This window comes from Phyllostomus discolor, chromosome 1, assembly GCF_004126475.2.
Source record: "Phyllostomus discolor isolate MPI-MPIP mPhyDis1 chromosome 1, mPhyDis1.pri.v3, whole genome shotgun sequence".
NCBI classification, from domain to species: domain Eukaryota; kingdom Metazoa; phylum Chordata; class Mammalia; order Chiroptera; family Phyllostomidae; genus Phyllostomus; species Phyllostomus discolor.
The window spans coordinates 185,197,547-185,223,155 of NC_040903.2; the positions used below are offsets into that span (position 1 = coordinate 185,197,547).

The 25,609-nt window shown below is 43.5% G+C and overlaps 2 protein-coding genes across 5 annotated transcripts in view; both read left to right on the plus strand.

Moving 5' to 3' along the window:
• DAAM1 (dishevelled associated activator of morphogenesis 1) overlaps nt 1-25,609 on the plus strand; it is a 155,598-nt gene that overhangs the window by 42,271 nt on the left and 87,718 nt on the right. For 2 of the 4 annotated variants that reach the window (XM_028505472.2, XM_028505473.2), the window contains exon 2: nt 22,029-22,247. In XM_028505472.2, coding sequence (XP_028361273.1) covers nt 22,065-22,247 — 183 coding nt within the window. In that variant the 5' untranslated portion in view covers nt 22,029-22,064. Of the gene's footprint in view, nt 1-5,370; nt 5,396-16,358; nt 16,519-22,028; nt 22,248-25,609 lie in introns of those variants that run through there. The other 2 variants (XM_036010486.1, XM_036010491.1) reach the window with 2 other exon arrangements.
• LOC114492164 (glycine cleavage system H protein, mitochondrial-like) lies at nt 12,728-13,814 on the plus strand. Its single transcript, XM_028506344.2, has one exon. It carries the CDS (start codon nt 13,097-13,099, stop codon nt 13,751-13,753), a length of 657 nt encoding a protein of 218 aa, XP_028362145.1. The 5' UTR covers nt 12,728-13,096; the 3' UTR covers nt 13,754-13,814.

Consider the following 25,609-nt stretch of genomic DNA (forward strand, 5'->3'; position numbering starts at 1 on the left):
ATCTGCTAAAGAATCCCTACCTCTTCAGAATCCTTGGCCACTCTCTCTTAATATCCTGTTTTATCTATCTGAAATTAGAGTAATTATGTTCGCCTGTCTCCTCTCCCTAGACTATGACCTCCAGGAAGATGGGGGCCTGATTGATGGGCCCCCATCTTCCTGGATGGCCCATTGATGGGCCTCTCGTGCTGAGAACAGTCCCCAGAGGTAGTTAATACATGCTTGTTAAATGAATGCATTAGTTTATTTTTAATGTCTTTTTAAAACAACCCCAAACTTCTCTTAGTTCATGCACTTAATGTAGACCAGGGGTCAGCAAACTTTGTCGATAAGGTGCTAGATTTTAACTGTTTTAGTTTGGAGGGGCCAACATATCTCTGCCAACGACTGCTGTCAACAGTCTATAAACATGAGTGTGGATGTGATGCAATAAAACTTTATTTACAAACACTGTTGGTGAGGGCGGGCATGCCACATTTGGCCTGTAGGCTGCAGTTGGCCTACCCCTTGTGTAAAGTCCATCAGTTTTAACTTACACGTTCTGGAATGTATGTGGGAGAGTGTGGGATTTGAAGAGTACCTTTCTCAATTGGAGGCTCAGGTCACTTGGTTTACAGCTAGAGCATGTAAACATCTATTCCTATTCTGCTAGACAAGAACATGTAGTAAAATTATTTGTGACATGATTGAAACATTCTAGAAGAGCGACATCCCCCACGTGGTGGAATACATATGGGAAATTGTTGTAACAGAAAAATTGAGTACTGATCTAGCATTGCAGTGGAAATACCAGGAGGAATATTTACAAGAACTGAAAGTCGAACTAGTTTATTTGGACCACGCCTGGCCAACCTAAGCCAATAGAAGGATTTAGTTTAGGCTAATGCAGCAAATTTAGGGGATGGAAGTGTCTGAAGTTATGGAGCACTTGGTGTGCTCTTCTTCTGAAGAAGGAATAAACTGATGGATACCCATGTGCTATTGAGTATACTTTTGAAAACTTGAACTTATAAAAAAATTTTTTTTAAAACTGGGATTGGCACAGGCCCTTTTGTCTCCAGTAAGACACTACCACATGACTGAGCTTCCCAGTAGCCAAGGAAACTGTTAGGTCCTGGGCCGTTTCCCTTCTCCCCACACTGCTCCTAAAAGCAGGAACCTGGTCAGTGGGACGTCTCTCTGAGCTAGCTCTTTCAGTTATTTGAGGGATCACAGATTCACAGATGATATGCCATATAGTTTGTCTCTGGAGCTGGGTTTCTACTTCTCTTCTTTGAAAGAATTAAAGAAAATATAATCAAAGTTGACTTGTTCTACTGAACAGATAGAATTAGATTGTTAACATCTTGATAAAATTCCAAACAGTGTTTCATAAACAGCATAATTATAATCTAAAAACATTCATATAGGTTTTTTAAATTTACCTACCAATTTTTTGAACTATTTAAAATTTTTTATTATTTATTGATTGCAGAGAGAGAGGAAGGGGGAGAGAGAGAGAGAGAAAAAAAAAACGTCAGTTTTTTGTTCCACTTAGTTATGCACTTGTTGGTGGATCCTTGTGTGCACCCTGACCAGGTGTATAAGGTGTAAAAACCCTCAGCCTTGGTGTATAAGGATGACTCTCTGACCAACTGAATTACCCAGGTAGGGCCCAATCAGGTTTTTTAATTGTGGTAAAAAACACATTCATGTAGGATTTTGAGATTCATTTGCTTGCTCTAGCTATTAAATTATCAAGAATCTATTTAGAATCACTTCTTGAGTCTTATTTCATCTCATAATTAGTCTGTGACCTTGAGGAAGGCATTTAATCTCATTGCCCCATTATCTAGAAAATACAGATCAGCCCTCAAGTTTCTTTTATAATTTGTGATGAACTTTAGTTGAGCACATACAGCAGCTCCAGTTTTGCTGGAAGTGGGAAAATTAGTGAAGTTTGTATATCCCTTTGAAGCTGTCAGCTTGCTTTTAGATGATATACTCATAAATTGCTTTTCCTTCAAAACTAAACAGCATGCTTAGAATGATGTGTGAGGATGTCACTGACAATTTTGAAGGGCGGGATATTTGTTCTTTACATTGCGGTCTTTCCCCCAATGCGTAGGTATGAAGGCTATTTAGAGAGAAATGTTGGAGGCACAAATAATTCATGTTCTTAACATAATGGCTCAGGCCCTAGGAAGATGAGTGTCCTGGATGTCTTTCCTCAGTTTTGATTGTGTGTTCTGTGAGATATCTTTTTGATCTTGTGAATCAGGGGGAGTTCAAGGCAGTGCAGCAGCACCCCTGTTCTCCGCTAGACCCAGATGGAACCCAGAGTTTCTCAGGATGTATCGCTAACCGGCAGCAGTCAGCTGGCTTGTGGGCCCTTCCTTCGGCTTCACTAAGATGTAACAGTTCTCTAAAGGCCCATTCATATTTCATCTTTTTAACAATTTTCTGAGGTCATCCTAATTGGAAGTGCCCTTATGTCCTCTGATCCCTTACAGCACTTAATACCTCTTTTGTGGCTGTTATGTCCTTTGCTCTGTATTTTGCTGTGTTCATGAGTCTCTCCTCTGTTAGACTGTAAGCTCCTAAATGACTGGAACCAAGTGTGATTTCTCTTAATATTTCCCACCCTATCGCGACGTCTTGCATACAGTCAGTTCTCCTTCCTCTGTGTCCTCAGAGCACATCTGCAGGTCAGCCTCTCCCTTTTATCTGCTTGATTTCTGAAAGGCACAGAGTATGGCTTGTTCCATTTTGTATTCCTAATTTTTCACATACAACCCCAGACAAATAGCTGCTTAATGGATGTTTAGATGAATGAGAGAGTGAGTAAAGCTATAATTGACCCAATAAAACACTAGAATGTCTATATTTGTATGATTTTTTTGCTGCTATAGACACCTCCTGAAAGTATAATGCATTGCCCTTTAAAACATCAAATGTGTTGATGACACATAATAATCATCTATTTCAAACATAATTTAAATGATGTTTCTTCCATCAGAGCCTTTCAGTGAAAGAGCCTCAGGATCCTCTTTGCTGGGTGAGTCTAGGTTGGGCAGGCTGGTGTTGCAGAGAACACTGTAAAAAGGATATTCTGATTTCAAGTTCCTACTCTGCTGCTTAGGAGTGGTTTGATGCTGTGGAGGCCACTTCAGTACTCAAGGCTGGTTTCTCATCTGTAAACGTGAAATCATAATATCTGATTGCTTGTGCCTCCCTCTTCCTTTCTCAGGGTTGTTGGGAAAATCAAATGATGCGGTACATACACAAGTACTTAGAAAACCATAAATTACCTTACAGAGGGAGTATACCATTACATGTTATGAAATAGGGTGACACCCTATCGTTTTAACACTTACATTTTTTGTGGTTATATAAAAGAAGTAATCCAACCTATAATTAGGACAGTTGGCTGTTACCCAGATAGGGGCCTCAAGTTCCACCTGTTATTCCCAAATCCTGAAGAAAAGGACAGCAAGTAGTGCCCAGTTAGCTCAACAGTTTCTTTATTGCCATGTTACCAGTTCTTTCTCTTCATGGAACAAGAGAGAGAAGTAGCTAATGAGTTTTACACTCAGAGTAAATCACTGAATTTTATTCCCCATTCTCTCCCAGTTTCTCTGTCCCCTTCTCTCTTACTTTCTCCAACTAGTTTGATTACCTTTACCCAGGACACTTTCTTTTACAGGCCCCGTGGTCGATTTTCAGATTCTTGATACTTTTCTTAAATTTGGCCTTGCTGTATGCTCTTCCCATTCCTGTTATGTTTCTTCCCCTTCCTTCTGTCAAACTCGACTCCCGGAGATGGAATTAGAGATGAAAATAATTTTGGACTGTGGCCTGTCTTCAAGAGAGAGGGGTGGGGGTGGTGATTTCTGAATGCTCCCTGCTTAGCAACGGTGATGACTTTTACATTCTACTAACCATCTCTTTTCAGCACCATATCTACCAAAATTTGCATTATTTCCAAGCTTTGAGGAGTAAGTTCCTCATTAACTTACTTAAGATTCCTAGAAAGTCAGTCTAGCAAAATTTGTTTCCAAAAATAAGAACCTTTTGAGAAAAGAGGTGTTACATTATGTGCATGCTGATTTGTGGGCAACAAAATCTTTAGCATCTTCTCTAAAATGAGACATTTGTTTTTGGGTTTATGTCTTTATTAGGCTGACTATTAGGTTGATTCTTAGAAAATAATAACACAGTAGCTTAAAGATGAGCTTGTGGTTCCAGGGTTATGGTGTGCAGAGAGAGAATGGGCTTTGGGATGAGACAGGTAAGGTTTAACTGTTTGCTGATACCTTCTAGCTCTGTGAATTTTGTTCGTATCTTACCTTATTATTGTGCAACTGCGATATGTTCTTCTGAGCATGATTGTAAAAATGCACTAAAATCTTGCATGTTGATGTCCCACATCATCTCGGGCACTTGGGAGGTTCTCTGTAAGTGGTAGCGTCATCTCATTTAGTCCAGTAGAGCATGGATCAGGGTCTTTTGCATTGTCAGGGAACAGAAACTCCATTTGAATTGGCCTAAGGGGAAAAAAGTTCACTGAATCATGCACTGGGAAGTTCAAGGGATATTTGATTGTGGCTCAGCTGGATCCAGCAGTTAAGTGATGTCACTGAAACCTCCTCATCTCCCTATCCCCCTTGTCCCTTCTCTCAGTTCTGCTTTTGTCTGTGCTGACTTCATCCTTGGGCACTTTTCAGCATGTGGTGGGGAAAACAGCTATTGAAGTTCCAGGTGTGTGTGGTCCTTCTGTCGCATGATTCCAAGAAAAGCAGAGCACTCGTTCATCTGCAGCATCCACCCACACAAAGACCTCTGGTCTTCTTGGTGTTGTGTGCCCGTCTCTAGATCAGTTGCTCTTTCCAGGGGATGAAGTGCCCTGATTGGCCAAGCCAATGCCATGAGCCCTTCTCTATGGACGGAGAGGCAGGACTTACTTAGTAGACAACCCCCTTAGAAATACATGGCAGAGGTAAAGTAATCCCTAAAGGTGTGCAAGGTAGACAGATAGGTAAGAGACATATCCATTAGAGGTAGCTATCAGAGGTCCCAAAGACAGATACAGCATACTCTCAAGTTTTTCGTGTGTGTGTGTGTTTAGGTTGATTATCCACAGACATCTCTGTCCTGGTTGCTTTTCCAGTATGAGCAAGTACAGTTGTTAACCAGCACGTTTTTCCACAAAGGGACTGGCTTTTACCTTTCATGTGCCACCGCCCAGTGAGGTGGGCGGTGTTTAAAAAGGAGTCACCAAGGAGGAGCCAGTAACCATATTAGCAAGAACATTGGTCACAGCCCTGTGTGCTGTCAATGGTTGAGAGACAGAGACCTGCCGAAACAGATCGTCCTGGTTGATTATGTTCGTGGAGTGGAAAGTGGTACCTATAAGGTAAATGGCAACTTTAGAAGGAACATAAAAAAAGATGTGGGGCAGAGGGGAAAGGTGATGGTATATATGTAGAAACTATAAATAAGTTAGAATTAAACATTTTTTATCATGTCTTCAAGTAGTAGATTGAATGTTCCCTCGAAATACAAAGCCTAACTTTCTTGACTTTGGTATTTTGAAGTCTCTTTTAATGTTATACACCTCTGATTTTGGCATTGATTTTCTCGTCCCTCTTTGAAAAAATAGTGACCAGCATTTTGCCTTCATCTTTCATGAACAGCTGTTAGGCTTGCATGTGGTGCCCTTCTGTAATTTATACTTCCTGTTACTGTATTTGCTCGCCTATTCAAGGTGGGGTCAGAAGCCTCGACCGGAACGGGGTGCACTGACTGCACTGCTATTGCAGTCCTTTCAGGATCTGGCTTTAGGAAGCAGGACTTTGGGATTGCTAAAACGGAACAAAACAATTCCTTAATTAGACACTTCTAGCCTTTTATATCATGTTCCTGGGGCTGCCACCCGGCGAGTAGACGTTCTAAAGATAAAGACAGTAACATTTACCTCTATGCCAAACAGCACAGTGGATTTAAGGGGATTCTGAATTTCCCTGTGTGAGGGAAGGTGAGCAGCCGTGCCTGCTGTTGCTGTGGCGGTGAGATGGGATCAGGTAGATGTGTAGCGCTGTCTTTAGTGAGAGCTTTGGTACCCTCTTTTCCTCCTCTTCCTCCCCGACCCCATTTGAAATTGTAAGTGTAAAGGGAGACAGTCATTGCACATGTTGGTGTTCTACAGTTGAACAAACCGTTTTCCTTTTGACAGCAAGCAGTGGTAGGGTTGGGTGCCGCGACATGGCAAAGTGCAGAAATGCAAACGTTCTGTGAAGCAAGATCGGTTCGCAGATATCCATTGACCTTGGACTGTATTCCCAGGAGGACACAATGAGATACTTAAGGATTGTTGCTCATCTCTTTCATTAATGCAGATAATGAATGGATATAAAGCACATTGAAAGTGCCTAGTAGATTGAAGAGGGTTATCACTAAGTTATTTTTTTTTATTTTTTTAAAGATTTTACTTATTTATTTTTAGAGAGAGAGGAAGGGAGGGAGGAAGGCAGAGAAACGTTGATGTGAGAGAGACACATTGATTGGTTGCCTCTTGCATGACCCCAACTGGGGACCTGGCCCACAACCCAGGCATGTGTCCTGACTGGGAATTGAACTGGTGACCTTTTGGTTTGCAGCCTGGCACTGAATCCACTGAGCCACACCAGCCAGGACACTTAAGTTATTTTTTAAAAATACTTGTTGGTAAACAAATATGGCTATACCTTTCTAAACTTCCACAACAGCTTGATAATCAAAGGGAAAAAAATGTAGTCCAAGCCCATATTTAAAAAAAAATTAAAGGGCTGATAAAGTGCTTCTCAGATAAGGTCAAGTTAAAGGAGTTCATCATCACCAAGCCCTTATTTTATGAAATGTTAAAGGGACTTATCTAAGAAAAAGAAGATAAAAAAACATGTATAGTAAAAGGACAGCAAACTCACAATTATTAACAACCACACCTAAAACAAAACCAAAAGAAACTAAGCAAACAACTAGAACAGGAACAGAACCACAGAAATGGAGATCACAAGGAGGGTTAGCAACAGGGGGGTGGGAGGAGGAGAGAGGGGGAAAAAGGTATGGAGAATAAGTAGCATAGATGGTAGGTAGAAAATAGACAGGGGGAGGGCAAGAATAGTATGGGAAATGTAGAAGCTAAAGAACTTATGACACATGGACATGAACTAAAGAGGGGAATGTGGGTGGGAGGGTGTGTGCAGGGTAGAGGGGAATGAAGGGGGGGTAATGGGACAACTGTAATAGCATAATCAATAAAATATATTAAAAAATTAGTAGAAGGGACAATTTCCCTTCCTTTTCCAATCTCCACTTTATTCTCTAGAAGGAGCCACTCTTTATGGGTTTTTGTATATATTATTTTATCACATGCTAGACAATTTCTTTGCATGTTTAAATAAGTATATGTGATATACCTTGTTTATTGTATAGCTAGAACTTATTTACTATAATTTAGAACTGTAATATCAGAAAAGATGCCTCATTTTTTAAAAGGCCATATAGTATTTCATTCTACAGGGCGGCCCCTAGGTCATGTAACCAGTCCTGTATTGATAGCATCCCATATTTAGCCGCTTGGTGACTTTGGCTGTTTGACAATATTCCTGAGAATATGAAATCCAGGTAAGTATGAACCTCAGTCCAGCTACTCTAGGCTTGGTAAATGAGTCCAAATAGCAATTGCAAACAGAGCTTTTCTTATTACCACATTTAGAATAAATTTTGCAAGAGAAGCAGTCTCTTTAGTGTCTAGTCTTGAATCACCCAATAAAGCAACTACTGCTCTCGCCTAATTATACGGAAAATTATACCGAGTGGGGTGGCGTGGGCACACTGGGCAGTAAGTCAGCTCCCTTCACACTTCCCTTTTGATGACTGTGGAGTGAATTCTTCTTCATTTGGCTCAGGTTTAAATCAGAGTGTGATAATCCATGTAAGTAATTAAAATTCAGTAAAGATCTTTCTTCACTATTTGTTTGGCTCCTGCCATTGCAGAATTGTTTATTAAGCTATGTGAATAACTTCCCAAGGATATTTGTCACATAGAATCACCCGTGAAAAAACACACTCCTTATTGCAGCTGCTGCTAAGTTGTATTTTAGTTGGTTATTAGCTTTGCTTAATGAAAAGAGATGGTCTATGAGTATGTATTAATTAACTAATTTACCTGCTCAACACACGTGCTGTCCTGTCCTTGGCAGTGACCGCGAGTACTCACAACTTTTCCCTATTCCTTCTCTGTCCTCAAGATCTACGCATCACTTTCATTTTGTACAGGGTGGGTAGGCGGTTTCAAAGTGCCTGTTAAAAGGTGAGCACTTTTCCTGAGAGTGCATCCCTGGACTTGGCACTTCCTCAAGACTCTACCTTTGCATGGCTTCTTAACTCCCAGAAATGGCATCATTATCCATTATCCATTATCCATCTCCCTGCGTCATCTGGGATTTCTGGAAGTGACTTGAAACTCCGTTGCCAAAGGAGCTTGTTAAGTCTGACAGGTATCAGAGCAAGGTCCTGCTGTCTTCGGTATTTTCCCCAAGCTTGATAGGCACGTCCCGCCGACGGATGCTGGACCATTTGTTCAGACCTGGTCACTTTGGTCCTATGAGCTATGTGTACTTATGTTCTCATAAAGATCTCAGAAAAATCCATTTTTGTTTCACTTTTCTGGGGAACATTTTCTTCCAAAGTAATGGTAACTTTATTTCCCTGAGACTGATAGCAGTATACTGGTAATTATTTTGCAGTTTTCAGAATAAATTTCCTTTACAGCTGTTTGCAATGAATATTTAGTGACATAGGAAGGAATCTGGTTTCAATTACATAAACTTTTTTGGAGGTGTGGTCAGGAAATAATTAGAATCACCGTATGGGACTGTGATTAGCATTCAGACCTCAATTTCATGAAATTCCTTGATAAAGTTTTAACTTGGTCCTGGGAAGACAATTTCTTGCCTCCTATAAATCATATGATCACCATGTTTTCATCTGGTTCTGTGAGCATTATGGTGACTTTTTTAGTGACTGATAAGGGGGGGCCCCAAACATTTCACCTTTTAAAGATGGAGCCTCAGGAGAATGTACTTGAAAGACAATCGCTAGAAACCAGCCTTGAAGTTGTTGTAGCCAAACAATCAGTGCCCCAATAAATATGGCTCATGCATCTTTTTTTGAAAGTACCTAAAAGTATAGAAGAATTTTGAAAATTGTACTAAATGTACTATTATACAGTTTTTAAAATATTTGACTGTATCTCAAAAATGTATTCAGTACTAAGTTTCATTCCTGTATGAGCATCCTTAAGCCTCTTGTTTTGGACTGTATCTGTGATGCCCTTATGATTTCTGAGCCACAATAGAAGTCTAATTGAAACGGAGCCAGATAAAAGGAAAATATAATAGAATTTCCTGACTTCTCTTCTAACTGGCCCTGTGACCATTTGAAGAATGTCCAACATAGTGGCTTTCGTGAACTGGAAATTCTCCCATAATTACCTCTTGGGGACATGCAGCATTTAAAACAAAATAAAACAAAACATTTTTTAAAAAAAGTTTGTCATGTTATTGTCCTTCTAGCTGGTGCCTGCAGCCTTGGAAATATTCTTCCTCTCTCGGTTTGCCAGAATTGGCATCTAGCATTGCATCCAAGTGTTTAGATTTGTTGACATAGAGCCACTTTTAAAGGGACCATCTTGGTGGATTTACAAATCAATATAATATTGACAATGAAGCTGCCTGCATTTTGGGGTATAGGTTTCAAGAATGCACAAAGCAAGCTGGAATTTTAAATAAAAGATATCAATGTAATGACTTACAAGTTTTCAGGTGTGTACTTAAAGTTTTATGAGGTTATTGAGAAAGCTTACACACTTTCTCATTTTAATAGACTCCTGCCATTTGCATGATGCATTTATGAGAGTTCATCATCCACGTGAAACTATTCATAGAGGCTCCAAAAAGCTTAGGCACACATGGAAATAATAGCCACCATTTATTGAGCATCTTCCATGTGCCAAGCATTTGGCTAAATATTTTAGTGACTTTACAGTTAATATTTCCACTTCTGTATGGATTTCTATGCATTCGCATGTATAGAAGTATGGATTGTGTTGTGTGTATAGCTACAAATAACAGTTTTGTTTTAGTTTTAACATAAAAGGTGACACATATGTATTGTTATGCAACTTGATTTGTTTCTCCCAGCCCCATGAATATATTATATCTCTCAATGTCAGTATCCATGGACCTAGCACATTCTTTGAACCTGGGCATAAGATTCTGTTCTCATACTTGCCTGCACATTAGAATCGCCTGTAAAGTTTGGAAAAAGTCCCATGCCTGGGCCCCGACTACTGGAGAATCTGATATAATTGGTCCAGAGGCAATCCAGTGCATCAAGATAAGAGAACCAGTGTTTTATACTATGGATGCACCAACATGTATTAAAACATTCCTCTGATGAGTGACACTTGGATGATTCTCTTGTTACCAATAATGAATCCTGTTTTCTTTAATGTTACAATGTTGCAGTGTACATTTTGTTATTATATCTCTGTGCCGGTGTGTGAATGAGTATATCTGTAGGTTAATCCCTAGATATCCAATCTAGCAATTCTTAGATGTGACTCAAAGAGCCAGTACATTAAAAATAACAGTAGATAGATTGTCCCACTGAGGCGAACCAGTCAACTTTTCTGTCCACAGGTTATTAGATTGCCCATTGTGGGGCTGAGGGCTCTCCCTGTTGTCCCCTTCCCTGGTTTAAACAAATAATTTTGTGCTGAATCTGGAGGGCTGTATATCTAAGTGCTTATGGCAGTTCCCAACATGAAGGGAGACTGGGGAAGCCTCTGGTCAAAGCTTTATTTTCCTAGGTCTCTTTAGTGCCGTCTCTTTAAGATTAGTTTTATAGGCTGACATGACACAGTAATGCCTTCACTTCTGATTGTCAGAGGGTGTGTGTCTCTCATGAAGGGCTGGGGCAGTTCTGGTTGAAGACCAACACCCACTGACTAGAGCCATACAACACCTGAAACAGGTGCAGCCCGGAGTGCCCCTTTACTGCCTTATTTCTATACTTGAACTTGCATTCCATTGACGCTTTTACTATCATCTCTCCATAAACCTCTCTTGAAGATTTATTATGTAAAATTTGTAGGTAGAGTTTTTATGAAGGGCAGAGTGCTTCTTTCAAAGGGAGTTTAAGTTTTTATAATATGACTACCCATCGTCTGTCCTTATTGTTTCTGGGTGGCTTCTCCCCGCCTCGTCATGAGGAGGACTCACCAGGGAACAGCCCGAGCATAGGTGTGGCGCTCGCCTTGCCCAGAATGAGCCCCTCTGAGCAGCAGACTCATCCCACTGTAATTTTAAACCCAGGAATCGCCATGTATTTAGTTCACTATAAACATGCTTTATATTTGTAATGGCAAGTGGTGGCTGTGTCCACACATGTTCAGAATGATCTCGCTGAGGCAAAGTGTGAAAGCTACTGGCCCTGGGTGCTTGCAGTGGGTTTTCTGTATTGGTGACCTATTTATAGTTACTTTCCTGGGCAGAGAAGATGCCCGTGGATGTAGAAAGCAGGCTGAGCAGTAGATGAGATCAGTGACTGAGGACAGTGCAAAGGGGAGGCGGGTCGAAGCTGCAGATGTCGGCGTCTTTGCAGGGACTGGGCTGGGTGTGCTCCATGGTAGTTTTTGTGTAAGTGGTTGGACTGAACTGTTAAACCTGTTCAGTGCTGTAGAATGTACAGGAGAGCGAAGGGCTTTTTTTTTTTAATGCATTTTTGCACACACCCCCAAACCCTCAGAGAATTTCCCACAGTTTGCAGATAAGCTGACTAACCTGCAGAGCCTTGATTTAGTGATGACAACTGCCCTGTAGAGATTAAACCAGCCTCATTCCAGGAATTTGTTCTGCTGATACACACAGGAATGTCAGAGAAAGGAATCTGGCTCACATACTTTTCACCACACAGTAGCTGTCAAACATAAATTCCCCCTCCACCTTTGCAAGATTGTTCTCATTGCCCTTTGTAATGGCCACTCACAGTCCGTCAGCTATAGAGAACTTAAGGATGCTGAAGTCATTCCTAAAGTCACTCCCAGGAAGAACTGGTTGAGCTGGCACTGGAGCCCAGGCCCTGCCTCAGCGGCTGCCTGTGTTACATTGTGTCCGTTCATCAGCTTTTCCCTAACCGAAGAGCACAGACATTGGCTGTGAAAATGATGGGGGCTTCCTAATAGCTGCCAGAGAAGCTAATTTTAAACAAGAACTTTGTTCTACATGGTGTTTCATTTTCTCCTGTTGCAATTGTATTAAAGTAATCTTGGCATAAAAGTAGTCGGAAGTACATGAAAAGAGGACCATAATTAGTGAGTTTTTAAATTTGCTTACAGTAAACACGAACATATAAAGCCCTCTAGGCAAGCTTTTCTTCCTTTATTTTCTGTTCAGAGAACTAGAGTCTCCCTAGGATGCCAGTAGACATTATCCTTCATAGAGACCTGTGTAGAAATACAAATTACACCTACTTGGCAATAACGTTCCTTGATGATAAAATGTAGTGATAGCCTTTGAGGAGTAAGGTTGAACAGCACTTGGCTGAGGCTGTGAAGGTCAGTGGCAGTCGTCACTTTTCCAGGGGACCGTGTCTCCCGTGTCTCGTGGCCCGGGGCGGGGGGGGGGGGGGGGGGAGGGACCTAAACGTTGCAGTGAGGGTGGCGCCCTGTGTCCTTGGCCCAGAACACTTCAGTTTGTTGTCTCTAACTCACACTGAGCGTTGCCTGGAGATCCGGAAAACATAGTTATTCAAACCAAGTATATGACTGTCCAACTCTTCTCTCTCAGGGTTTGCCAGAATTGTTTAAGTTGTGAGAAGGTTCCCGAAATGCCTAATGATATATTTCTTTGGGGGCCATGTCTTTTAATATCAGTTGCATTTTCTATGTGGATGGCACCCAAAGGTTGGCTGGTTGCGGGGGAAGGCCTGAAGCCTAAAATGCCTACAGTGTAGGGACTGTGGTGGGGAGACATTTGAAGAGGCCCCACGTTACCTGTAGAGGTGAAGGCTGATGTTGGCTATGCTGGCTATTTCTGTGGGGTCAGCAGAGGACCAGCGCATACAGAGTGCAGATGATTGCTGGTGTCTTGCCATGTACAAATGCCGCTCTTGCGACCGTGATGTTTTATTCTCGTGTCCTTTTCGAAAGACCTGCGTTCTTCGAGAGGCCGCCCGCACTCCTGCTAACACGGTGCCCAGGGCTGCGGGCTGCAGCCTGTGCACCGAGGGGCAGCCCTGGGGCCTGAGGGCAGGTGCTGTCTGGGCGCTGTGTCCCGGCCCCAGTCTGCTCTCAGTGCATAAATTCACAGAGAAACATGAGTGGGTAACAACAGAAAATGGTATTGGAACAGTGGGAATCAGCAATTTTGCACAGCAAGCTTTGGGAGATGTTGTTTACCGCAGTCTGCCTGAAGTTGGGACAAAATTGAACAAACAGGATGAGTTTGGTGCTTTGGGAAGTGTGAAAGCTGCCAGTGAACTCTCTTCTCCTCTATCAGGAAAAGTAACTGAAATTAATGAAGCTTTTGCAGAAAATCCAGGGCTTGTCAACCAATCATTTTATGAAGATAGTTGGCTGATCAAGATACCACTGAGGAAGCCTGCAGAACTCGATGAACTAATGAAGGAAGAAGCATATGAGAAATACATGAAATCTACTGAGGAGTGAAAGTGGAACCCCCCTCAATAAAGTAGTATGAAACAACAAAAACAGTTGCACTTTTTCTTTTCTTTCTCCCTCTCTCTCCCCCCACTCCCCCCCCCCTTTCTTTCTTTCTTTCTTTCTTTCCTTCCCAGCTTGTTAGAGAACAAAACTCGACCTCTTGGAAGAAAGAGCGCTTTGATGTGACGATCGAGCTGTAGTTTCCTATGTTTGTGTAACCCTCCCACTGAACTTCTTCTTTGTACAGTCTGAGTGGAACACTTAGAGGCAATGAAGATAGAAACCCAAAAGGGGATTATGATTTGCATTTCTTTCAGTTTCAGCTTGAATTTGTTTATTGACTGAACTCACAGACTGGCCGCAGGTCGGCAGGCCCAAGGGCACGAGCTCCCTGGCGAGGCTACGCATTCTTCTGAGGGGAGCTCCGATGACACTTTGGGCTTGGCTCTTCTCCCGGATGATCAAGACGAGATGTCCTGGCTTCCAGACTGGTTTCTGTCACGTGAACAGCATGAACTTCCTCACTCAAGAACTGTGTTATATTGGCTGTAGGGATTTATGCCCTAAACCCATGGCTAAAGTATTGAGTCATGACAGAACAGTCATTGCCAGCTTTTTAGGGTGAAACCTAGAGGTCTCCTCCTTTGCTCTTTACATGAGGGAGAGGGTGTTTTTGGCAGCAGTGTGTGACTTAGGCTTGGAGAACAACTGTTAATTAAGTGCTGGCTGAGGCTGGGTCTGGCTTGATGGTGTGTGTGGACTTCACTTGGGTTCCTTCCTCCCTTATCTAGGGAGGAAGTGGGGGAGGCAGGGGATTGGTTCTGGCTTCTACTTTGCACACCCCCTGCCTGCGCCGATGCAGGGAGGACACAGGAGGGAGTGGCCTTGCTTCCGCTGCTCTGCTTTGGGCTGGGCAGCAAAAGTGTTTCCAGGGCGCCAGGGGCCCTTTCGAATGCTTGGCTTTGGGTTTCCTCGTTGATGGTGGGGTGCCTGCGTTGTCTTCTCCTTGCATCAGAAAAGTCACTGGACTGACCGGACTGACTGCTGGGTGTATTTCCAGGAGCCCCTCCAAGAAGTGCCCTAATAGAACATCCTTTTGGGACCAAAGTACATGGGGAGGGCTGTCCCCACACTGGACACACTTACTGAGAAACGCCCTTTCCGTTTCCTGATGGTGATGATGTTGAAACTTGCAGGGAAAACACATCTCCTTTCAAGTGTTTCTCCTACAACCTTTAGACTGTATCTCATGATTTTTTTTTTTAACGCTCCAAATAGTATTTGGCATCCAGTGTACTTGGGAAATGAAAGCAGACATGAGGAATGTGAGAGGAGAGTGAGATGGCCAAGGAAAGAAGCAAAGCAGTTTTTTTCCTTTCACATTCTTTGTGATAAGAGAATTTGGGTTAATGTTATCGTGTTGTTGAAACCCAAATTGCATGTCAGGGCCCTTCAGAAAAATGAAAAACATGGAGGAGCAAATTGCAGCTCTGAAAACAAGAGGTATGGCCATTCAAATGGAGGGTTCTCCCCAGTATTCTAGCTGCTCCTACGGCATAAGTTTTCTCTTGTCCATCTTTTATGTCTGTGGCATTGTTTCAGTAACTCCAGAGACCGTTTATAATAAAGAAACAATGACAGTATTTTAGTGTTGAAATTATAATTGGAGAATTAAATGTGAATTACTGTCTGTCTTGATTAAAATAATAGAAATGGGCCATGGCATATGTGGTCCCCTCTGCACTCTAAAAATACATGCAGAAACTCGCCTGTTGAACCAACTTGGTGGCTGGGAGGAGCTCAGAGTCTCCCCTGCTTCCCCCTCCTCCATCATCTAAGCTGTTGTTTCCCATGTACCCACTTCAGTGACGAGGAAAACCTTGGTGACCTAGCAGGTGAGCATATTTCTCTGTTTGGACAGCCATCTGATAAATGTATGGCAGAAGTCTCTGGTGAACCAATTTAAATGATGTATAGATCAATGCAGATCTATTTTGTCTACATGATCACAGCTTCCCCCATAGATTTGGAACCGATCAGGTATTGCCTTGTGGAAAACGAACTGTCAGCATCACACAAGTGTTGTGACTTGGCATTATCAGAGGAAGGTGTTAAGGAGAGTTTTCTTGCGGACTGTAAGTTATTCTTCAGTGTTTTTTATCATCGTGATCATCATCATCCACATTCCTTAAGTTTGGCTCTCATTTTTTTTCTGACTGTTGCCATGTTGAGAGTCCTGTTTGTTTTGTTAAAGACAGTACAAATGACTCTGACTTTGAGCGAGGCCACAGATGGATTAAATTTCTTATTCTTTGCTAAGCAAAATGCACCTGCTCCAGAATCTTAAGTAGCTTTCTAATTGCTTCCTTGTGCACAGCATAGCAATAGTCATCTGTAATGTGGTAGATGGATTGCATTCTGGATGTCCCAGAAGTGACTTTCCCCTTCTGCAACATGCCAGAAGCTGAGATTAGAAGATGTCTTCTGGTTGAGGGCCCAGTTGTCATGGTGAATTAGTCCTTTCCTTCAAGCCGAGCTGATTAAAAGGGGCCCAAGATGTGGAAACATAGGCTCCTGGTTTCAGTAACTGAATTTCCTCTTTGCTGGACAGAAGGACCAGCTTCACTGCTCCCTAAATGTTCCTGCAAGGCTGTGATCTCTCTAATCTGTGGGCCATCTTCATCTATTTCTCAAGTACCAAACGCTGCATCTGGCCCATGGATTGAGGAGGCTCAATGTCATAGCTGAGGAGGCTCAGCTATGACAGCTGAGTAAGTGACTGCATCTTGGGCACTGTTCACTGGATATAAAGAATGGGGAAACGTCTCAGAGACTCTCTTAGTGGGTCTATTTCCAACAGAGCTTACTTGAAGATGGGTGGGAAAAACAGGCACCAGTTAGTTCAGCCAGAAGAAATTCCTCTCTCAAGGGAAGGTGCAAATACCCCAAGGGTAAGGTCTGTTTGCGGGATTACTGTCAGTGTCAGAAAGTTTGACAGGTGGCTAAAGAGCACTTGGCGATCTGGTTGGCCTCCGACATTTTGGCAGTCGTGAAAAACAGATTTACAGGCCACTGTGGGAAGAACACACAATCACACAACCCTGAGGCTCAGGGATGAGATCGTTTGTTCACTTGGGCATTTGTGCTCTTGCAGTCAACAAATATTTGTTGAGAATAAGCTCTGTGCCAGGGACTGAATGGAGCATGGCCCCTGTCTCGGGATCTCATAGTCTAGTGGTGTGAAGCAGATATGATTTTCCTTTTGAACAACAACAACAATGCATTCAATTATGTATATATCACTAGGGTTGCGGAAAGAAATGTGTGACCATCTCTGGGAAACTGAAGGTTTATAAATGCAGCAGAATTGAGTGGGTCTTGAATGGTGAGTGGAAGGTGGTCAGGTTAAGAAGGACTAGAGCACACGAGGCTGAGGGGACTGCCGGGCTGTGGGCTCAGAAGTGTGATCCCTGCTAAGGTCTGATGACTGCATGCTCAGGGGTACGTGGGGGCCAGGGGCAGGTGGGCACACAGTATTCAGGGTGTCAGGACACAAGGGCAGAGAATAATGTAGGTAAGGGCCAGGACACTGAGGGCACTGTGGTCCAGGCTGGGAGGTGGGACTATCCAGGAGACAGTGCAGAGCTGAGTGGCACAGTCAGATTGAGGACGTGCTGAGAATAAAGCCCAGACCCCTCACTCTGGTGTATGCGGCCCTGGGGTCTGGGCACCCCTTCCCTCTCCTGTTACTCACTGTGCCCCAGCCGCACTGGGTGGGGGGTCTTTCTACCCTAACTCAAGCATGCCAAGTTCCCCCACCTGCTTCTGTCTTCTGTGCACCCTCCTTCCTGTGTGGCATCTTCTTCCCTGACATTTGTAGGGCTGGTCCATTTACCCAGTAGGTGTCAGTTTAAATGCCCCTCCTGGAGAGGCCTTCCCTGATCGTGCTATCCACCGCCATTACCACCGGCTTCTTTCACTTTCTTCTTGCGTTCCCGGTAACACTCACCACAATCAATACTTGTTTTAGTTTGCCTGATTTTTTTCTGCCTTCTCCAGAGTAAATAAGCCCTCTGAGGTTACATTATCTCATTTTCATCCCTCTTTCCTATGTGCCTGTCCCAGTGCTTAAGATATAATTGGTATTTGATCAGCATTTGGCTTCATGAATTAAATAGGTGAATATGATGGACCAGGGCAACTTCGGCAACCCTCAACCCCTGGGCCCACGTGGGCACACCACCTGTTTCCGTGTGGTTCACAAGCAAAGAATGGTTTTCACATTTTTAAATGATATAGCGAATCAAAAAAAGAATATTTTTTGACATGCCATTATATGAAATTCAGATTTCAGAATCCATAAATAAAGTTTTAGTGACCCATGGGCACACCCATGATCACAGATGCCTGTGGCTGCTTTCATGATAAAATGGTAGGGTTGATTAATTGTGATAGAGGTTTAATGGCCTGACAAGCCGGTAATATTTATTATCTGGCCCTTTGCAGAAAAGATTTGCCAACCTGGAGTCTGGGAATCAAGGGTCAGGGAGAAGAGTTAAGAAGCTGTTGCAGTGATTCCTAAGGGAGAGGCAGAGGCGGGTAGGCTGAACTGATGTCGTGACCTTGAGGTTGGAGAGGGTGGGGGCCAGATTCCAGCCTATTAAGCAAGCAGGTTTCCTGACCTCTGCCAAACTTCCCTGCCCCTCTCCCAACCAATTAGGCTTCTCTGAATAAACATCTCTTTGCCTTTACCAGCAAATCAAGCCTCTCTCAAATTTTTCTGAATTGCCCCACCTCCTCCCAAGTGGCCTCTAAAGCCTCATATACGAAATGGGGATGATGGAATGATGTGATGGGTGTGAATGCACTTACTAAAGTCAGGCACAGGGGCGGTTGCTGGGATCTCTTATTAGTGAAGTGCTAGGGCATTTAACTGGCTAGACATGTCTACTGTCACTGAGGAGGTCAAGTGGAATGATTACTTTTGCTTCTTGTTTTGGTCTACATCTAGGAGACTCGGCCCTGAGCATTGGAGTTCCAGATGTGTGTATTAAAAATGGTTGCTTGGTAGAAATCTCAAGTCTTTGCCATCATCTGTAGTTTAAGTTTTTGTTTGAAAGAGGACCTTGTATTTGGGGTTCCACAGAGGAACTGGCATCAGACTTGGCCTTTGGGCTTTACCGAGGCTTTTGAACACAAATCACCTGTTAAGGCAATATTTTGTTCTCGTTAAAATGATTTCAATTAGTTTCTTAAATGTACTAGGCTCTGTATCTTATTACACATCTCAGGAACTAGCGAAGACTCTCATATTCATTGGGTTATAGAACTACTGATGGTTTTTTAAGACTTAAAAAATGCTTTGGATTGATTGCTAGCTCTTAACATTTCCTTTGCGCCCACCCTCAATACAGCCAGAACACAGTATAACTTGGGTTTCAGTGAAACAACTTGCAAAATGCAAAACTAAAGCAGTTGTCTTTCTAAATACATTTCAAAAAATAAAGCAGTTGTCTTTCCATTCATTTCCCAAGTACTTTGGTGTTACTCCTACTTGTGTAAGGCACGATTCAGTACTTGTGGTGGGCATTTCCTTTTGGAGTTGTCTCTTCAATGGGGGACAAAGACCCAGATCACAAAGTACTCTGTTGATTGTGCGTCCTGGGGTTGCAAAATGCTACAAAGGCCCAGACCACATTCCACTGAGTAGGTTAGTATGTGTGTCTCGTGTACTGTCATGAGCTGGGGACACAGCAATGAACAGTATATGCAAGGCCCCTGCCCTATGAAATAATCAAATAGGATGACTTCCAACAGTGGTGGCCATGAAGAACAGACAGGCTAAAAGGATCGAGAGTGACTGGGGCATGGAGGGAGCACTACTGCAGATAGATGGTTGGAGATGTCTTCTGAAACTGTGAAATTTATTTTGAGGTCACAATGATAAGGAAACATTAGCTATGCACAGGTGAGGGCCAGAATATGCCACTGAAGGGCTTGGCTGGTCCAGAGGCCCTGAGGTAGGAGCCAGCACGGCCAGTGTAGGTGAAGTGCAGTGACTCATACAAAGAACGTTCCATCCGTGAGGTGGAGAGGCAGGCAGGGGCCAGCATGGAGACCCTTGGACGCTGTTGGATGGCTTTTGCAATATTCTTATAATTACAGTGAGTAGCTGCAGGAGGTTTTCTATAAAATAAGATTAGTAAGAAATAAGTCAAGATCCAAAATGGATAAAAGCACAGAGTGGCTGGAGTTGAAGCTGGAATGAGAAGATGACCTAATGAAAATCCCTCATCTCTCCCCCATCTCCCATCTCATAGTGGGGCACTTACACTGTAGGCATTTCTAGCAGGCCAGTCCGTCTAGTCTGAAGACAACAGAGTCAGGGACTTCTCGTTTCCACCTGTCCCATTTGCAGGCATTAGGAAGTTCTTCCCTGTGTCTCCTTATAGCAGCTACCCACTCGTTTTAAAATTTGACCTTGGAGATGACACAGCACTGTTCCTGTTTCTGAGTATCAGCACTGAAATCAGTTCAAGGATAGCTGCAGGCCTCTGCCTGCCCCTCAGGCCTTCTGCTCCCTTCGAGGACGTGCCTGCAGTGGTGCTAGCTCTGTATCAGGGCACACTGACACTGGCGGGACATGGCGCTGGCTCTATCATCTGATTATCTGCAGTCTGCTCTCCGTGAGGGCGCTCAGCGTTCACTGTAGTTTCTCCAGCAAGGTCACCTGCCCACAGCTCTGAAAAATGAGAGTGGTCAAGACCTAATCACATTTGCTCCCTCTCTCTCTCTTTCAGAGAAGAGTAGGAGAGGCTTCTAAATTTAACTCCCTGTTGCCTGTGGGATAAATACAGGCTCCTTAGGCAGGGATGCAGTGTCTCCACACTGGCACCCCTCTTCAGTCTGACTCCCCATGGCTTCTCCTCCAAATTTGCACCTTTGTGAATCCTTGTTCTGTCTTCCCTGCATGGATGCATTTCTCCTTCTCTGCCGGCACAGCTCATGAAGGGCCAATTCATACCCTGCCTTTTTCTTTTTTCTTCCTACCTATTTCTTTTTAAAAATTGAAAATCTACAAAATTTATACACAAATATTTTCTCCCAAAAGAATGTTTCCTTTCTTACCTTTTCCCAGTTCCCTTTCTTTCTCTCAGTTAAGAATTTGCTGTGTATCTGTCCAGGCCTTTTGCTGTGCATTTACATATAAATGCTTTAAGTTTTTCTTTTTTCACTCGACAGTATAGTATCTTTGCAAGCCAGTACATACCATTGTAACTTTAAAAACCTATGCAGTCATTAAAAATGTGCTTTTATGGTAATCATTCAAATTTAAAAAGGTATACAGTGAATAGTTCTCCAATTCCCTATTTTTATTTTGGATGTTATTGCCAGTTAACACTTTCTTACATATATTCATACATGCTTTAAAACATGTAATCCTGTAGTACATAGTACATATATCGTGTAGCACCTTGAACTACATTTTCATATCTAGATACACAGATGCCTGTTCTTTTTAATGAGTGCAAAGTATTCTATTGTGTGAATACACTGTGATTCATTTAACCATCTCCCTATTAGTGAACTCATTTTATCTTTTATGTTTGGAAATCTCCAACCATTCTAGTTCATGTTAAGTCACTCTTCCTTTGTTCTAAATTTAAGTTATTTAACACAATCAACATTAACTGAGCGCCTCCTGTCTTCCTGGCACTGTGCAGGGCCCCAAGATGCTTAATACGTTTGACTTATCACAGTCTCACAGGAGGATGCACTCCTACAAAACTTAGAAGGCGACGTGAGCTGGAATGGATAGATATGCCATAGCTGCTTAGCACATATATTATTAATTCTGCTTGGGGAAGGCAAAGAAGGGGAAATTAGAATTGCACTACAGAGGATGAGTAAGAGATCTGGGGGCAAGAAAGAGAAGGTCATTCATACAAGGGGAATAACAACATGAGTTGGCAGGAAAGAGTATGTAATGTACAAAGAATGGCCGGTAGCCCAATGTGATGGCGGCGTCTGCTGTGGTATAGGCTGACTGGGTTGCACTGTTTGCTCAGCAGCTGGTCATAGGAAACACTGAACAAGCGAGTAGAAAGACATGTGTGCTGTGCCCAACTGGACTCCAAACTCCCTGGGGTTATTCTCTCTATGCTCTGCAAGGCACTGCCATGGCCTCCAGAGCAGGGGACTCTCTCTTGAATTGGTCTGATTTTTTAAAAAATCATTTTTCACTTTGCACTCTTAACAATGTCACGTCCTCTTTTTGCAGAGTGTAGTCACTCAAGAAATAGAACAGAGTTCAGCCATGGCCCCAAGGAAGAGAGGTGGACGGGGGATTTCATTCATCTTTTGCTGTTTCCGAAATAACGATCACCCAGAAATCACATATCGGCTGCGAAATGACAGCAACTTTGCCCTTCAGACCATGGAGCCAGCATTACCCATGCCCCCTGTGGAGGAGCTGGACGTCATGTTCAGTGAACTGGTGGTAAGTCCCAGATTCCCATCCTGGCGGTGGGTGGGAGCTGGGAGGGAGAGGAGAGAATGCGCGTGGTTGGTTTGGCCAGCCGTGGGCTTGCCCTGCTTCAGTGAAATGACCCCCTTCTGTCCCTTATGTCTGCAGCCGCACTGTCAGCACTGAGCCTGTGGAAAAAGGGGGGAAGGAGGAAGGTAGCATGACTACATCAAAGGGCCTTGCTGGTGCTTTAAGTGGAGCGATTTAGACCTTTAGGTCTTCAAATATGTGGCAGCAATGCATCCTAAGTTGCCCTTTCCAGTTCTTCTCCATCCCAACCAGAGTCTGTACTTGTGTGCATAAACAGTTCCCTCATCTGCCTCATACCTCCTGGGGGTCCCCCATACTTCTTTTATCCCCCACTCCCAGTGTACAGTATTAATGTCTTTCTAAAAATTAGTCATACTGCCCCTCCTGTCCTTGACCCTTTGATGAAAGACATTATGACTAAAGTACAGTATAATTATTTAGCCTAATGATAGGATTGCAATAATAACTGTTGTGGGAAACTTTTTATAGATGCTATCATATTTTAGAATCCACTATCCCAAAAGGAGAGCTGCCTCTGGTGTAAGTCCCACTCACTAAGAGGTGTAAGGGCTTTCTTCAGCTTCGCTTCTCAGGTCCCTCTGGAGCAGTGTTTCTTTCTGTTCCGTGTGGCCAGAGGATATTAAGGCCCTGGCATGGAGATTAGGAAGACCTTAGTTCAGATTACTGCTCTGAGTTTATTACCTGTATAAGTATGGAAAAAGCATATGACTTTTCTGTCTTCTGTAAAGTGGGGAAAAAATAATACTTCCTTCTAATTTGATGTAATATTTAAATGAGAATAACAAATAGTATAATGGCCCAGTGCCTGGTTCCAGGTTACATGAGTAGTCTGTCCGCCTTGGTCACCGCTGGCATTGTGTAATGGAGTTTGTTCTACTCAGGCGGTGTGTATTGGTCAGCAGATACTAGGGAGTGCTGTTGTTCTGCGTGACTGCCTGTAAGTAAGGCAGGCTGTGTCACCGCCCTCCAGGGGCATGATCTGAACTGATCCATGTCACTTCAGTGCTTCTAGACCAGAATTCACCTCTAAGCTTTTCTTTCCTACAAGACAAGCTGGGATGAGGGAGTACTATGAAGCTGTTGTTTGAGTTCGGGTCTCCTCCTGAGTAGGTTAACTCGTTGGCAAAAAGAAGAGAGTACCCTCGGCAGCATGTTTCTACATTATTGGTACTGAATACTTCAGTGTTTCGGGCACCTCCGCCCTCTGCCATCTTCACCGCTACAGAACTCTGGTCTTGGTGTTAGCGAGGTGGTTCAAGCTAGAAAACCAGAACCTGCTCCCAAAGAGCTGACAGTTTCAGTAGCAAAGGGGACCCAAAAAGGGATAATGCCACCAAAAAAAGAGGCGCACCCCACTTGTGCATTGATGTGTGGAAATGTGATGGCAAACACAGTGATGAGGGAGGTGATGGAGGGAAACTTTCTGGAGGAAGTGAGGTGGGAGGAGCCACAATTGAAGGTAAGAAGGGAAGCGGAGGGGACCGGTGTTAATGACTGTCTTAGTCATGGTAAGCCAGTTTTTCCTGTGATAGCAGAACCTCAGTGTTACAACTGCAGAAGTAACCAGTGTCGGTCAGCTGTGGTTCTGCTCCTCCCCGTCTTCTCTCCAAGGCCCGGCCCTGGTGGAAGAGGAAAGCGAGACATGGTCAACTGCTAGCAGGCTCTGAGCTTGTGCTTGGAAATGACATGTCACTTCTACCCACATTTCTTTGGCCAAGGCATAGCGTGTGGCCACTCCTGAATTCACAGGACAAGGACGAATCGTCCTTCTGTAAAGATCAGTGCCATAAGTCACACGGCCAAGCCTGAGGTCGTTGGTGCGGGTGGAGGACCCATAATTTTCTCCGAGGGAGGGGCAGTGAATCATCTGCCATGATGGCTACCAAGACGGGCAGCGGTGATGTGTTGACAGGCTTGGTTTTATTTCCCACTTAAAGCATGTTACAGCCAAAAGTCAACCTAAGGAGACCGATGTTGCTGATAGACGAAGACCTCCACGGTGGTCGTGGAGGTGGTGGGCAGAGCTAGTGCCCTCAAAGCATCCACATCCCTTGACCTTTCAATCATATTCTGTCATCCTCCCAAAAAGAGCCCCGAGCCATAGGCTGTGTGGTGGCAGCGCCGTGTCCATCTCGAAGACAGCTCATTGTTCCGTGCGCATAAGGGAGAGAATTCCACCCTCTGCCTTGTCGATGTCTTTATTCTGTGTGAGAATCGCCTACAGCTGTTAGTTGTTAAAAAGCCAGTGCCAAACCAGAACTTGAAGCTGAAACCATTGGAAAACAAATTATCTTGAGGTTTGTATCTGTCCTGGTGAGTGAGGGATGAATTTTTTGTCTACTTCTGATTTTAGGGACTTAGACCACAAATCCCTACAGCTGCCAAGGGTGTCCTGGGACACGGGAAGTGGACTCAAAGCCTCTGGAAACCTCTGCCCTGGCTCCTCTCGAGCAGTTGCAGAGGCAGTTCGGCCTCTGCCAATTCACAGGAGAGGGCGGCCACGTGGGGCGGCGAGAGTGCATAGCCTTTGGAGTTGGGCCACTGCAACCCAGAGTGACATCATTTAAGATGGTTTCTGTTGGAATCTGAGTTTGTTTTCTTGGCTATAACATGGGGGTATAGATCCTTCTCTCCTCTAGGGTTGGTATGAAGATTAAAGCAGGTAACTTCTTTTAAAGGGCTGGCACCTAGTAGGTGCTGTACACCCCACATCCTAGTGCAGGCAGGTAATACAGGTATATTCTAGACACAACACCCTAACAAATAAATATCCCATGCTTTTCCTTTTCTTGAAAGCTAATCTGCCTGCCATGAGCAAGCCAACGTGGGTCCCAGCCAATGTGGGTCCCAGCTTGTATCTGTTGGAAAGCATCTCATCGGAGCTGGTTGTTGCAAGATAGTTCCCTTGGCCTTGTCTGATGAGTCACTCATTTGATGTTTTAAAAAGTGATACCAAATAGGTTGCTTTCGGAAGAGCTTACTGCAACCTTATCATCTCATAAATAAAGCAAGCCCGAATAGGAGGTCAGCCGTGTGAATCTTTAAAGAAAGTGGGCAGCAAGGAGTGCCTTGTACTCTAGCAGGCTCCCTGTCACAGCAGAAGGACAGCATCATTCCAGTTTCAGGAACTTGTGGTTTCTGGAGGTCCTGTTCCCACACCCACCTGTTGTTTTTCTCAAGATAACAACTTCATGGAGATAAAAATTCATGTACCATATGATTCATCTATCTAAAGTGTACTATTCCCTGGCTTTTATTATATTCACAGGACTTTGCAACCATCA